The sequence below is a fragment of the Erpetoichthys calabaricus genome, chromosome 3, assembly GCF_900747795.2.
Source record: "Erpetoichthys calabaricus chromosome 3, fErpCal1.3, whole genome shotgun sequence".
In the NCBI taxonomy this organism is placed as follows: Eukaryota; Metazoa; Chordata; class Cladistia; order Polypteriformes; family Polypteridae; genus Erpetoichthys; species Erpetoichthys calabaricus.
In genome coordinates, this window is record NC_041396.2 from 30,538,711 (window position 1) to 30,555,852 (window position 17,142).

Genomic DNA, 17,142 nt, shown 5'->3' on the forward strand with positions numbered 1-17,142 from the left:
ACCTCTGTTGAATCCCCTGTATACATGCACAGAGCTTTCTACAGAATCTCTCCGCTATAATTAAAAAAAAAAAAAAAAAAAAAAAAAAAAAAGTTTAGTGGAAGTTGAATATAATTACAATGAAACAACCGTGCACTGCAGTTCATAAAAATAACAATTTTGCAGCTGCTGCTCCTCGCCTGTGGAACTCTTTACCTCATTACATAAAGGAGTCGTCTACAATTGAACTGTTCAAAACAAGATTAAAGACCCATTTCTATTCACTTGCTTTCCGTGACCTTCAGTAATACTGATGGTTTCCTCATTGTGATTATGTAATCTTACTTCTGTTTATTATTTATGTTCATTTATTTTATTTCTAGTTATGTTATTTATGTTAATTGTATTTTTTTTTCTTCTTTTATTGTAAAGCACTTTGGCCACAGCATTCCTATATTGTCTTAAATGTGCTATATAAATAAATTGACATTGACATGCTTGCTTGATATGGAACCTTCTGAAACATACAAGTGTCCCCTTGTACTGTTTGAAAAAGTTTAAAAGATTTAAAAAGGCTAATTTTTTTGATCATCCACAAGAACCTTGCTGATTTTACTGTCATGAAACTGACAAAAGTTGCTTAAAGTACAGTTATTGAGAATAATCACTAAAAATAATAATCAACTCATCTCTGCCAAATTTAAAACTGCCTCCTCATCAGTCCTGTCCTGTCCTGTGAGAACAAGGATCAGAAGAAAAGGATTCACTTATTTACAAAGTAAGGTACAACAATAATCACTGGAAAGCAAATCAACAGAGAAGACACTAACTTACACAATTTTAGTGTTAAGATTCTCACTGCACCTCAATTATGGACCTCTTCTGACATTATCTTAATATAAAAAGTATGAAGAGGAATTTCTTATTTCACATAAATTCCTGTACTTGACACCTCATTTGCAGACTGAAACCGATTAGGTTTTTCTTTTCTTTTTTGTATAGTATGTACCATACCTGGTTAGCTTAAACTTATAAATTTCACTATGCTTCATCTTTGATTGCTTTTCACATGTTTATCATGGCATTTATCTTCATACAGTTGTGATATATAAGCTGGTCCGAATACAAACATCTACTAAATAAATACACATAAAACTAGCCAATCAGACAGTTGTTCTCGTCTGTCCTGCCTCTTCTGCAGTTGTCAGATTAAATCCATTCAACAATACACTGCATCCCTATGCAGCAAGAATTATGTTTCAACACAATGAGGGATTTTTAAATGAGAAAAGGTTTCCAAAAATATTTTACAAAGTGGCCAGAGAAAGCATTTAAGTAGACATTAACATCATGACCTTCTGTCTTAGTCTATTAGACACTTAACCAGAAAGCTGGAACTAAGTACTAGATCAAACAAAATCCAATGTTGTTGTGTAAAGCAACTTTATCAGTCCCTCCATATTTGATAACCTGTATTTCTACTGAGGTTACCAAAGGAGTCCCAAAGTCTGCAAGGAGATGGCACAAACCATATAGTGTTCTTCAACTGCAAAAACAACAAGTACAATGTGGCAGATGCAGGACAATAAAATCCAGATAGCTCAGTAGAGTGAGCATCTTCCACCAGGCTGCATCAGAGAGGAGGCAAGTTCCTCTTTCTAGAATCTCTTCGGGGGAATGGTTGGAAGCTGATCACTTCTAAATATGTGAGCTCTGTAACAAAAGAAGACAGACCATTTTCATTTGACACGTCTCAGCACTGCATCTTCAGTTTAAGCTTAGCGTGGTCACTTGTATCCAAGGAAATTCATTTTTAAATTACTGGTATTTTGTTAAAGTTTCTAAAGGCCATGTTGACTGAGCTACAGTATATGCTCTATTATAAAAAGAGTTCAATTGAGTATCTTAAATATCTCCTAATCTTGCTCTACCTGCAGGTATACTGCTAAATACAAATCAAGATAAGTTATGCTCAAATGGTAAAATGGACTTGTAGGACCACATTTGTACTTGAGTGTGTATTCCTGCATGACAAATTACGTAGAACACAGTAGCATTAGTAGCGGCAAGCAATTTAAGTGCAAATCTGGAAAAGGTCAGATATAGCTTACAAATTAAATGGGTATAATCTTAAAATAGTGTGCCAATGCATTGACAAAACCAAACCATTAAAACTTTTCCAACCAAACAGTAAAACATGTAGAACAAGTCCAGTCTACGTGTAATCAACTGAATCTGGAATAAATTCTCAAGTCTTACTGTGTGTGTATATCTAAAATGAGATATTGGGATAACTAATCTATTAGCTATGCACACAATTGGACTGAATAGTCTATTTGCTATTGAAAATGTATTTTGTACTACAGTTAAAGATTTCACTTTTTATTGCGATTACAACTAGTGTATTCTCTGAAAAATACAATGAATTCTGTTTAACAGCAACAAATTAATTCAGTTTCATGTAAAAATGTAATTTCTTACTTAAAATATTACATAACATTAAAGATCAAACAAACAATTACACATGTTGCCATGTTCCAGAACAGGATGTATTTCCACCCAGTACAATGTGATATCTCAATGTGAACTGAGAAGATACCTGAACAAGATTATGTTTGTTATGCTTGTGCACATAAAAATATCTGCAGTCATTACAAAATCCTCAAATTCAGTCATTAGCCTTAATTCATCTTCAATAACAGACTGAGAAAATGATTTGGAACTTACTTCGCCATTCATTTGCAGTTAAGTTTGCATTGTCACGGCTATCATCATATGGTTCAGCCTCAATTTCCTCTTCTGGATCTCTATAGGGTTCAAAGTAGGGGTGTTCCAAAGCCTTAGAAGCAGTCAACCTCTTCTCTGCATCCAAAACGAGCATCTTTTCAAGGAGGTCTACAGCTAAAAATTAAAGACACCGTTCCTTGGCATTGGATTTTTTCAAAAAATATTCCATTACATGGCCTAAATAGTTTATTGTATATCAAACTGATAGGAAGAAAAAAAAAAAACAACGCATTTTCACATGATACACATCATTCTTATGCTCATTCATTCCCTCAAAATATGTGGAGGGCCTTTCAGAAAAATAAAGCTGAAATACTTATTAAAATGGTTAATTAAACTACACTGTTCATACTAATGTGTATTTAGTATTTCTCTATGAAGTGCCAGTATGAAAATTAATATTTTGTCAAATGTACCACTGTCTTACTATTTTAAAAATAAATGTTAGCATGGCTGTATATATGTATTATTCGGAGTATGGATAAAAAATGTCTCATTCCAGAATGTGATAATAGCATTAGTTATTTGGCTTCTTGGGTTAATGTTTTTTTTTTTTTTATACCTTGTACAATTCATACATTAGTGTTTCATAACCTTTATATTTGACAGATTTTACTTTTTATTTTGTTCATTTATTTGCACAATGTGACCATTTGTGACATGTTTGTGACACTAACAGAACTGCTGCTACAAAAATGTCAGTGAAGCCATGATGCACTCTCTCTCGGTGGATAAACTCTACAAAACATTCTAATGTAGTTACTTTAAAACACAAGTAGGCCAAGTGATAGATGCGGTTCCAGGTATGAAAATCTTTTTGTTTCTGACTTCAATGCTTGGTTCGGCCTCATAGTTTGTTTGTCTGACGTGTCAATCTTTCTGGTTGCAGCCTTTCCCATTCCCTCACTGTGTCTCTGTCTCAGATCTCCAAGTTAGATTCTCCATGGATTATTATGAGAGAGAAATTGTCTTACAATACAGATGCATTTTGCTAAAAATATGAAAAAAATCTGTATACTGACAAAACAAGTGACCTAGAAAAGAAGTGTGAAAATAATTACAGATATCTTTTCAAATATATGCCTGAAATGGTAAAAATCAAACGTGTCAACACTACCTGGTACAAAAATTTCAGCTTAACAGTCACTTTTCAGACAATGGAATGCGATTTACAATTTCTGCTTAATATCCTATGCAGACAGGAATGGCTCCCATCTCCCACTGCTCTGCATTTCTACAAGAGGGGTGGTAGTAGGGTGTTGTACCATGTAAGCCATTATGGATGCAATGAGAAGTCAAGCAAAATGACACAAGGGGGGGTAGAAAGAACAACAGAATAATGACAGTTACTTGCAACATATTTCACCTCAAAGCCCTTAGATTTCTATTCATTATCTATTTTCATATTTAGTTTTCACTTTAAGATGACTTATAAGTGACCTTTACAATATTTCAGCAATTGGAGTGCTGACCAGTTAAGTGACTCCTTTACAATTACACAAAAAGCTATTGCCAGGATTGAACTGGTAACTCTGTAGTAGTGTCTACACCAGCAACCAACAAATCCTCCTCATAATACAGACTTATGGTCCTTATAACTATATTATAATTGAATCGCAACTATAAAACACATACCACTTTTGCACATTAATACATTAGATATCCTGTAAACATATGAAAGCATCACGAATCTCATTTCAATTTATGCCAGGTTTCTAATTAACAAGCTTACTTGTTTCAATTTGGAAAAGACATGATTCAAAAAATGAATTGACTTGATCACTGAAGATGGATCATTGCACAATTACAGCAAAGATGGCAAATAAGATGGAGTGCCACTTGCAATTAATTAATCTCAACTCTGAATATAGCGTGATTTTAGTCAGTGTAGAGGTTTGCCAAATGCTGTACCTCTTGCCAACACATATTAATGTGGAAACAGTGGACGCATTCAGAGTACTGTAACAGTAACAGAAATAGTAAGATCTATTAGTTATGTTACTACCTGGAAATAATGTCTTGGATGTGGACAAATGATAAATACATACCATACCATTTGAAGTTATTTTGTGCTAAATAGATAAAGGCACATGTTTATGTCTGGATCATTTGTGACTGAATACCACAAACTCCTTCAAAGCATTTCTGTTGTGCTCTTCAGGTTCACTGTTAATTACACAAAAACTCTATCTATAATGTCATTGCGAACACAGAAAACAAAGATATTCTTCCCTTGTTAATGGCCACACCAAAAACCTGTAACAAAATACTTTCCAATTTAACTTGGTTGGGGTAAGCATACATTTCAAATTTAAAAGAAGTGTAAATTAGGAGCTTTGTCAGGTTGAAGTTGACATGCAGTATTTGTTACATTTTATGGTTATTATTTCACATGTGAACCTACGCACCCCATTATCCCCCATTTTACACCTACTGGCAATTAAAAGTACTGTATATAATTTAGAAAATGAAGCTCTAAAAACAACAAAGTTTCTGGGGGAAATTATAGTCTTTCATTACTGTGGAAAAAAAAAACTAACTTCAAAAAGCTAATCTGTCCTTTCATAAAAAAAATTTTCTCTCAAAATTTTCGAACAGAGTATTCTTTTGTAAACAAGACTACACCTCTGGAACACACTATATGTGATCATTATCAAATCTGAGGCCAAGTCCACATTACTAAGTTTTCACTTAAAAACTGTTTTCTTAAACAAAAACTATCTTTTGTACTTATTCTTTGTAGTGTGGACAAAAGGTAAAAACAGAGACTAAAGTCTGAGCTTTTAAAGAAAAACATAGTAGTGTGGTTGTAGCCTTAGAAGAAGTCAAGATACAGTTGGGTATCTAAAAGAATGCTTTAGTTACCTCACATTTTTATGCAATTGTTTTGTTCACCCCACTGAATTAAAGCTGAAAGTCTACACTTCAACTGCATCGGACTTGTTTCATTTAAAATTCATTGTGGTAATGTACAGAACAAAAATTAGAAAAAAGTTGTCTCTGGTCCAAATATTTATGGACCCAACTGTAATTGTGTTCAGTAAACCCACTGGGTAATGCTAGGTACCTGCAATGGGTAACTGATGTTTAACATAGCTACTAGCCATGGGTTTCTTCATTAAATTACAAATGCTACATAAATCCAAAATTGTAAAAACTGTGTATTAAAAACTGTTCTAGCAAATGGTATATCACAAGAACAGGATTATATATAAATTTTTTTTTTTTTTTTTTTTTTAAGAAGATTTATTAAGAACTCTTTAGTCTACTCCGGGCTAAGGAAATCAGTTTTCTTTCCATCCAAGAAAAAGCTACTCAAGAGTAGGAAAGCTGGATAATTTTGCCAATTGTCTGGTACTTACTTATTAAATCCCTTCTTTCAGGTTGTGAGGTTGGTAATAAATTTATGTGGCAATCACAGTAGTATAAATTGGAACCACATGAGCCTAGCTAGATTCACAATGTTTTCTTTCTAGTTACATTTCAGTATTTTTGTCCCAGGTTCATTATTTTTTAAACCATTTATCCTAAGTATATTTATTTAAAAAAATGTCATTATGCTGTTTTCCAACTATTTAATTAATTCACCAAGAACCACAAACTGTGCGGTGATAGTCAGATTTAAAGAAAACAATCTTCAAGCACAAACTGCCTAAGCTGTATGAAAACTGCAAGTAGCACCAGATTCATCTGTCATTCTTCATCTATGTAATGGCACATTATAATAATAAAGTCAGTTAGTGTGAGTTTACTGAATATGGCTGTAAGTTTTCAGCCTTTGTCTTCTCTTGGCAAAGTACTTTTTAACACAAATAGTGACAATGCCTCTAGATGAAATGTGGTACCCGGATTAAAGGTAAGCTGTTGAAAATTCTCACCATCAAGCACTTTGATTTATAACATGCCTCCATCATTGTAAACACCCTATGTGATACTGGTTATTTTATATGTGGTAACACATATGTGCTGTCTTTGCACTACAGTATGGCTTTGCAGTTTGTATCAATCATCTTCACCCTTTCACTTACAACACTTCTAAATCTTAGCTACTTTTAGTACCCCATTCATGAAGTGTCTATTTGATTTGTGGATGCAAAATGATCTAATGTGTACATTAAATAGTGCCATCATCTGTAACTAAGTGAAAAACATGCCATAAAGCAAATGTGCAATCAGGCATTTCAAGGTAATTTTTCAAGGTAAGTTTTCCTATGCAAATTTAACAATATATTTTAACAAATAAGAATGTTGAATGTAAACATTTAAATTAGCTTGAACAACAGTTATCCCTAGAATGAAACAAAGATGTGTAACAACACCATCTTAAAATCGTTCTCATCAAACTGTATAGCCATGACTACTTACTTATATTGATAAAAATCATACATAGACATGTTTAAGATGTAATCTCTATTGTAAAAGCAGAGAAGTTTAAGTCAGGACTTACCAGCAGGACTGGCCCTGGGGAAAAGTTGAGTAAAATCCTTCCTTGGAAATGATGGCAAAGATTTGATATAGTTTTTTGCCTGTTAAGAATATCCATGCCATGGGCAAAAAAGTAAATAAAAATATAAATTATGCCAGGATCAACTGATACCAACATATACACATAATGAAACACCAAAAACAATGCCCATCTTTGACAATGTATTTACTGCTGATGGAATGATAACGGTGCAGGTTAAAGGGATGTAAAAATAGAATAGGGTGCAGACCACCAGTATCTTCTTTTTCTGGTAATTACCATGTTTTTGGTTGGTAAAAAATTGGTTTACTGGTGTGTAACTAGGAATTCATGCACTCCGAACAATAGGGCAACTTTTTCTTCAGCTGAAAGAGGTAATATTGGCAGATTATCATTTTTCAAGCACCTTTTCTTTGCTTTAGGTTGGTAGAGTATAAATGCATCCATCCCAAAGGTACTTTGCATGTAGATACACAAAAATGCCCCACGACATAAAAGTACAATTAGATGATTTTTCCTGGGGCTTTCACTGCATGATATACACAACACACCATGTTTCATTAACCTGTTGTGTTCCGCAAAGTATCTTCATTGATGAAAACTTGCAAGCACATTTTTGGTAATATAGAAATGACTCTTTAGTAAAGTTCACAGTTACCTCAGGACTCTCCAACTTCTGAATGAAATCTGTATCTGGAACCCCCGTCACTCGCATGATTTGGCTGAGCTGATCCATGTCTTGCCAAAGCAGTCAAGGACGCACAATACACACAAATAATGACAGACAAGAGTTGATGCACATTATGGTGCAAGCAAACAAAAAAAAGTTCCAATGAAAGTCATATATATATTATTTTTTATACATACATATATAGTACACACATATACTGTAAATACATACACACAAGCTTAATTCATTCTGGTGTGGACCATGGCTTAGTGTAAGATAATTCCCAGAATTTTTACAAATATGCTGTCACTTTATACCCTTTGGGGTTTTGCAATGAAACACCATGTTCATATGGGGAGAACGTGCAGTGTCCAAAAGGAGGGACCAGACATGAAATTCAAAGCTCAGGATGCTAGATCCATGAACCCTACATAACAGCTAAATATTCAGTTTGTTAGTAAATTGTATTTCCATTGCTAAGATCTTATTTATATTGCTAAAGAGCTTCAGAAACATATTTTCATGCTATTTTGCTTCCTTATTTGCATGAAAACACCACCCATAATGGTTGCATTAAGCAAAAAAGTAAACAGGAAAATATCCTTAATCCCAAGTATATTAATTTCAAGAACATGTAATAAAATGTATTACTTCCAATTTCCTTTAGTGGTCATAAACATAACTGGTACCAAGACATTAGCTGCAAATCCTTTAAGTCTTTTAAGTTGTGAGGTGAGGCCCCCATGGATCAGACTTGTTTCTTGCACATCCCACAGATGCTCAATTGGATTAAGATCTGGGGAATTTGTAGTCCAAGTCAACACCTAGAGCTCTTTATCCTGTCCCTCAAAGCATTCCTGAACATTTTTGCAGTATGGCAGGACACATTACCCTTTTGAAAGAGGCCACTGCCATCAGGAAATACTGTTATGATGAAGGAGTGCACATAGTCTGCAAAAATCTTCAGGTAGGCAGGAAGAGTCAAATAATTCAATAATGTTAAAACTGGAGTCCCTCAGGCATCACTTCTGGGGTCACCACTCTTTTTGTAAAAACAATCAGGAAAAGAATATAAATAACAAGTTTGTTCAGTTAGCAGATCACAATAAACTAAGCAGAATGATGAATAATGCAGAATCAGCTAAATCTTTTGCATGTAGACCTGGACAACATACAGGTTTGGGCAGATATGTGGTAGATGTAATACTTTACATTTAATGATAGTAAATTTCAAGTAGGAAGTAAAAACATTAGATTTGAAAGCACAATGCACTGAGCAGACTGAAAAGCATTCTGAACTACATTATTAGTGAAGGAGAAGACCAGGGGACAGGTAGAGATTCCATTAACAGGGATCAAATTGCCAATGAATAAAATCAAAGACAAAAAGTAATTTGTCGACTGTTAAAGCAAGAGTGAAAACTAAATTAATATTTAGATGGCTCTGTACAAAAAACAAACAATAGCATACACAAGGAATTTTGTCATTTAAAAGCTAGGATATTAAATCAACTGTGAAACCATCTTAAAATAGACACCGTGTAATGATGTCACACATCATGATATCACTGATCACATGGTAGCAACCACCATAGCAACGATTTGGATGAGGATGGAGTAAGTTTAGATAATGATGAGGCTGATACAGATTTAAGTCAGGGCACATTAAATATTGGATGAATTTTGAAATGGATTGGAAAGGCCAAACGAAAAGAAACTAGACCCACTTTTTTGATGGCATAATAGGGTCCAGTTGTACAGAGAAATTTCCACAACTGAACTTGCTGTCAGATATCCCACATTGTAAGCCTCACCTTCTGCCCTAATTTATACTCAGAAAGTACTCTCATTTTTATCAAATACGTTTTTGGTAGTAGTTTTCGCCTTCAAGTTTTCCCAAGGGACTTGCCATTTTTGTCTAAAATTTCAAGGGTATTTAGTCAGATAAACAACTGATGACAAAGAATGAAGGCAAAAAAAAATACAAAGTCCATACCCATAAACAGATTCAAAAGATGAAGAAAAAAAATTGAATATCATCGTTAATCCGAAATACTACCAAATGTGTTTGTCAATCCAAAAGGAATTACTGAATATTTATAATGTACAGGGGTAGTATTAAATGCCATCTTCCATTCGTCACCTTTGTGAATATTAATTAAAACTACTTGCTGAGTATTGTGGATCCAGTGATTTGAGCAAGAAGAGATCAGAGGAAAAATGTAATTTTTATTTGTACAAATCTCAATCTTCAACATAAGGTCTTAATGACCTCTTTTTTCTACAAAACATTTGTCCCAATGGTACTTTCAGATTAAAACCTTTTCCATATCTTTAGTATATATTCCTCCATTTAGTTAGTTTCTGGTTTGAAGAGAATACAGTTTTTATCTTAGGAAGGTGTCTTATGATTATGCAAATAAATTGTAACCTAAGGCCAATGAGAAGATAATCAATTTCTTTCTTTACTAAATACCTCTTTAAACTCTGAAGGAAGTACTTCTTATTTGTAACAATGCAAGGTGGGAGGAATTACAGGTTGAAAAACGGGAATCAATAAATTTAGAACCACAAGGACTTTAATTCTTTCAATGCCCAATCTAATTTTATATAATGATCTGGGAGTCATGGGTATTCCACAACTGATTTGAAATCTGGAGAGTCAAAAATATGAAAAGCTACTCCTTTGTGAACCTACAAATTGGTTGTCTTCATTTACGATCACAATCAATTTGTAGATTCACGAAGTAGTAGAAAATTCCACATGCAACCTAATCAGTTCTTCCTATAATATTTGTATTTGGACCACTGGAAGAATTGCAGGGATTCCCATCAGCCTTTTACTTTGAATAGAGGTAAGGTGGAGATCAGAAAGACAATGCCTCTCAAATAACACCACATGTACACAATTTTTTTTTTTAGTGTTAGAGTTAGAATTAGAGTTTATGGATGTGGTGAGAGAGGACATGCAGATGATGGGTGTAACAGAACATGATGCAGAGGACAGAAAGATATGGAAGAACATGATCCACTGTGGCAGCCCCTAACGGGAGTAGCTGAAAGAAGAAGAAGTGTTATAATTGGAGCAAACACCACTAATCAATTTACTGGTAATTCACAATTATGTGTAGTTTTCAGTTGAATAGTTTTTGATCGGTCATTAATTGTGAAACTACATATTGACTGCTTCAAAAAACCACATCAACAAAATCCATAACCTCAGTGGATATGTTTGGAGTGTCTTTGCAAAGGGACTGGACTCTGATCAAATCAAGACACTTTATTTAGTTATAACAAACTGCATGTGAAAAGTCCACAATATTCCATTGCACTTTATCACTAAAAAAAGTTACATATATAATCAACATAAAAATATAATATATAGAAAATGTATTTTGATTCTGCAATAACAAAAAAAAAAAAGAAACAACACTGTTCACCCTCTTGTATTAAATAAACTTTGTAAATCCCGTTACAACTCGCAACTCATTCACACCATGTATTAAAACTTGTTAATAAGTAAAACTACAGCAAAGTGGTGTAATGCAGAATAAAGCAGGAAATAAAAGGATACAATCATTTCCTTTAAATAGAGTCCTGCCATTAATCATCTCAGCCATGATGCAGCCAACAGACCAGATGTCAACTGAGAAAGAAAAACAGTACAGGAAAGTGGCAAAAAATCTCAGGTTTGAACTAATAATTAGCACAAATTCTAGAACATTAACGATTTTCTTTAAAGCAAAAACATGATTTCAAAAAATAAATTCGGAAATTTGATGACCCAGAATACAGGATGACTTACAATTCCATCACCTCTCTAAATCTACCTAATTAAAAAATTTAGGGTTCTGTGATCAAGAACTTATGGCAGCAGTGATGGGTGCAAGGAAGGGATGAAACCTGAATGGTCTGCTTGCACACTGAGAATGTATTTATTCCAAACACATTTTTTCTTTTTGTCAATTAGTTCTAAATAATACAGCCAAGACTAATACCACAAGTATTCTGACTTTTCTGAATTATGTACTATCTACTTTGAAACAAATCCTAAACAAACAACCCCGAATTTAAAATATTACACCTGAAAATATTTAAGCAAACTAAATGTATTTTTACTAAAAAAAGAGCCTGGAATATTTAGTATATTATTCTGTTATACAAAGTCCATACGTCTGAGTCCTCAGAGATTTGCGAAGCATAATTGTGTGACAAATTACTGTAGTACAATGCACTACTTGCATTACATAGTATAACATTACTTTTGTGAAATATTCATAACTTATCTCTACATTTTCTTTCTAAGTAAAACTAATAACCTTACCGACCCTGCATTTTAGTTGTAATGTGAAGAAAGTGTCTGTTAGTGCAGATGTTGATTTTAATAATACACTAGAAAAAAGATAAACACATGTGAAATCCTGAAACGACATGGACACTGAAAAATACTGTACCTGAAACTCACAGTTTGAAACAGCATTAAAATTCTCTTACACTCCAACTAACATACACAGTATGCAATTACAAACTGCATTACAGGAGAGAAGGAGAATGTCATTATCATACCATTTGATAGAGGCATATGTTCATGTTCATTTAGACTGCTGTAGAGTAATATGATTTTTAATTCACACATTCTAGTGACAGCTATCCCAATTGCCCCTTTAAACCGCAGGCTAACCATAATGGGTTGACATCTTCCAAAAAAAATTGTGCTGTGCAAGACATGTTTTGAATCCCCTGCATCATATATAAAAATTGATACACAGGGTGATACGAGATAATCAAGGAGCAACTTTACATTTGAAATTCAGCACATTAGCAGTTGAAGCAAATTAGAATCTTACAGAACCAATACTGCATTTTAAATTAATGGATTTTACTGAGCTATAGAGAAATGGCTCTTGCATGAAGGCAGTATCCATGCATACTCTGTCTGTATATGATTGTATGTGCAATTTTGTCAAGCAATGTGAAGTGTTTTAACACTTTTGTGGCCTGAATTAATAACATTTATAAGAAGTTCTGCTGCTGCTTTGCTGCTTTTCATTTTCCTATGACAAGTTTTCTAAGGTTTCCAAGCCGTTTTGGACTGATTTTGCCCTCACTGATTTCTGTTAATTTCAAAGTCAAAATTTTCCTCTCCACAACTCGATCCTGCTCTTTCTTCTCAAATATTATACCTCAGTTATTGCAGGTCCCATTTCTTACATCATTAATACACCTTCTAGCTATGTGCCATCTTCCTTTAAAACTGCTCCTATTACACCTATTCTTAAGAAACCTAGCCTTGGTCTAACCTGTCTTGATTGCACCATGGTCCATCTAAGGTACTGAAAGTGGTTGCCACTAAACAACTTCAGGCCCGTTTAGATAAACAAGAGATTTATGAACCGTTTGCTTTTCCCATGTTATACAGTGCGAAGACTGGTCTCCTGAAAGTCCTTAATGATCTCCTTGTATCTGTTGATGATGGGGCACTCCGCATTCTCCTACTCCTTGATTTTAGTGCAGCCTTTGACACTACAAATGAATCTCCTTTCCTCAAGTGGCATAGCAGGCACGGTTCTGTCTTGGTTTAAATCTTATCTATTTGATAGAAATCATTTGTTACAATTGAAAAATGCAAACCCTATTCTACCCAAGGTACGCAATTGGTTTAGTCCCTTTCCCTTTTCTAATATACATGCTTCCTTTATGACAAATGGATTCTCCAACATGGCCTCAGCTTTCTTATTATGTTGATGACACTCAGATCTACTTTAATAGCAGGTCTACCATGGATATGCCATTTTGTTCTTTGCTGGAATGCATTTCTGATCTAAAGACTTGGTTGAATCCTAATCAATGACTTTGTTAAATGGTCCGACTCAAACCACCTACACCTGAACACCAGCAAAACCAAGGAGCTGGTGGTGGATTTTAGGAGGCCCAGACCCCTCATAGACCCAGTGATCATCAAAGGTGACTGTGTGCAGATGGTGCAGACCTATAAATATCTGGGAGTGCAGCTGGATGATAAATTAGACTGGACTGCCAATACTGATGCGCTGTGCAAGAAAGGACAAAGCCGGTTATACTTCCTTAGAAGGCTGGCTTCCTTCAACATCTGCAATAAGATGCTGCAGATGTTCTATCAAACAGTTGTGGCGAGCGCCCTCTTCTACGCAGTGGTGTGCTGGGGAGGCAGCATTAAGAGGAAAGACGCCTCACGCCTGGACAAACTGGTGAGGAAGGCAGGCTCTATTGTTGGCATGGAGCTGGACAGTTTAACATCTGTGGCAGAGCGAAGGGCACTCAGAAGGCTCCTATCAATTATGGAGAATCCACTGCATCCACTTAATAGTATCATCTCCAGACAGAAGAGCAGCTTCAGCGACAGACTGCTGTCACTGTCCTGCTCCACAGACAGATTGAGGAGATCGTTCCTCCCCCAAACTATGCGACTCTTTAATTCCACCAGGGGGGGTAAACGTTAATATTTAACATTATACATAGTTATTGTCTGTTTTTTTCACCTGTATTATTATCATTCTTTAATTTAATATTATTTATTGTATCAGTATGCTGCTGCTGAAGAATGTGAATTTCCCATTGGGATTAATAAAGTATCTATCTATCTATCTATCTATCTATCTATCTATCTAATCTTCTTAAACTGAATGCTAATAGGACTGAAGTGGTTTTTAGTTAGTCCCATGTCAGTTGCCTCCAAGATTTCATACTCCAATATTAACATTGATGGTGCATTAGTTTAACGTTTACAAGTTATGCATAACTTAATTATTCATTTTCACTCATCACTTATCTGTGAGCCTCATATAAGCTCACTTATGAAAACCAACCATTTATCACCAATATTGCTTGTCTTCACCCATTGTATTTTAGGAGAAATGAGGACACATTTCTGCATACTTTCCTTATGCCTCATCTTGACTATTCTATCTGCCTGTTTGCTGGGATTCCTGTTAAAACAGTCCCTAGACTGCTACATATCCAGACTACAGCTGCTATAGTTCTCACATACATCAAGTGCACACAACACATCAGCTTTGTTTAGTACCACCTGCACTGGCTGCCTGTTACCTTATGTATCAAATAAAAACTAATTTCTGACAAGGTTTAACATTTTCTAGCTCCATTATACTTTGTTCAACTGTTTCATCACTATAATCCTCCATATGCCCTTAGGTTCTCTGGTACTGGGCACAAATGTTCTCACAGACTACAATTTCAACCCCCTCCCCCACAACCTTGCATCTGGAATTCCTAACCTCAACATTTGCATGACTTAGCGTTGTTCATTGAAAATTAATTTGAAAGCCTTTTTGTTTAAACAATATTTTTGTTCAGTCTTAAATTTTTAACGCTTGCAAAGTTTAATTTTTTTTCTGTTCTGTTTTGTTATTGCTATGCATTTCTAGTTTCTTTTGTATTTAAATACTCTGTAAAGCATCCTTAAGTCTGAGAAAGGCAATAAATAAATGTTTGTTATTATTAATACTTATCACTTTAGATATTTTATAGTTTCTTATATGGCATTTTCCCTGCAACTCTTCCTCACCAATTAGATCCATCTTCAATCCTTTTCTGAACTCACATTAGTCACAACCAGGTCAAAGAGACCTGATGTTCATGACAGCCTCAGCAAGTACACAGCTGGGCCCAACCGTGGAAAGAAAACCATTACTTAGTCACTTTCATGCACACACCTCCACTAACTTACACACCAGAGAAATTCAGAGTCTGAAATCACTGGATTACATGCATTTCCTTGCATGTTTCAGTAGGCTACTATTTAATCTTCTACTACAATTTTCCAGTTGAAGTTAAGGGTTTCATTTGTACACGATGCAATCATCCCATCCTTCTGTTAAGACCTTCTTGTAGTTAACAGAGTGTTTGGGATTGACAGACTTCAAACATTTAGTAAATATGAGTGGAGACTTTATTATGGTAGGCCTATCTAACAAATAGCTTTTGCCTCATTTGCTATCAGCCTAAATTTATTAGAATGTCAACTCACAAAGACAAACTGCAGCAGAAAGAGGGTTTCCCATGTTGCCCACAATTAAGCGGAATTCAGTCATTTTGAGTAAACGTATCAGGACTTTCCAAGCCTTGTGACAGAGTACTATACTGGAGATGGATACACTGCTTCCATAAATGGATGCACACAATCAACAAAGATTTTCAGATGGTAGTGAAATTCACATGTTCAGTGTGCATCAAAAATGCTGATGGTGCCAATAATCATTACACCATTGCAATGTCATTATTCATTTGCAAATTTGATATCTCACATGAAGGATCCATTGTAATGTTACTGTGCAGAAGCTCAGTCGACTGTTTTATTGAGACACTACATACTGGATAAGATACGGTGTTCAAATTCAAATGCAGTTAACTACCGTACTAATTGCAACATGTTGCCTCATAGCCCAATTGCAAGAGAAATACAATATAAAATGTCCATTAACCTATCCATTTTCAAAACTGTACAATGTAGTTCAGGGTTGGAGGAGCAGGAGTCTGTCCCAGCAGCTATGTGCATAAGACCACTATATAAGGGAGCTACGTTGTAGTACTAGAAATGGGCATTTCGAATTTCAATTCTTTTAGAATGGATATTCTAGCATGACATGCTGTGGCTATCCAAATGTTGCATACACTATAAAAATGTTTATGGAAATCCTTTACAATTTCCAGTGGGGATGAGCCTATTATTCAGCTGTATTTTTTCCAAGTTTCTTCCTCTCTCAGCATTCATTTTTATTTTAATTTTACTATTATACTGTATTGAGGATTACTTGTGTTTTGTTCTGTGTATTGTATTTTTCCCCTTCCTTTTGACACCCTCTGCATGCCCAACCTACCTGGAAAGGGGTCTCTCTTTGAACTGCCTTTCCCAAGGTTTCTTCCATTTTTTCCTTACTAGGGATTTTTTAGGAGTTTCCTTGTCTTCTTAGAGAGTCAGGGCTGGGGGTCTGTTAAAGCCCACTTGCGCACTTCTTGTGTGATTTTGGGCTATACAAAAATAAATTGTATTGCATTGTATTCAAAACAAGGGCTATCTGTGTTTTCTTAAGAGGCTGAGATACCTACTCCTTGTTCTACAGATGTTGAAACAATGGGGGAAGAGTTTCTATGTGGAAAAGACTTCCAAAAATCTGGATTGTTCTCCCTCTTCTTTTATCACCATTTTTTGTCAGTCTCATCAAAGTGGTTTCAAAATGAACAG

General features: G+C 34.9%; 1 protein-coding gene across 1 annotated transcript in view; it reads right to left on the minus strand.

The window, feature by feature from the left end:
• Nucleotides 1–817: 817 nt before the first annotated feature.
• The window catches only part of mapk13 (mitogen-activated protein kinase 13), a 40,363-nt gene continuing 24,038 nt past the window's right edge, over nucleotides 818–17,142 (minus strand). The window contains exons 8-12 of the mRNA XM_028796542.2: nucleotides 11,476–11,547; nucleotides 7,890–7,969; nucleotides 7,214–7,292; nucleotides 2,707–2,880; nucleotides 818–1,692 (exon numbers count right to left, since the gene is read on the minus strand). Coding sequence (XP_028652375.1) covers nucleotides 1,613–1,692; nucleotides 2,707–2,880; nucleotides 7,214–7,292; nucleotides 7,890–7,969; nucleotides 11,476–11,547 — 485 coding nt within the window. The 3' untranslated portion in view covers nucleotides 818–1,612. The remainder of the gene's footprint in view (nucleotides 1,693–2,706; nucleotides 2,881–7,213; nucleotides 7,293–7,889; nucleotides 7,970–11,475; nucleotides 11,548–17,142) is intronic.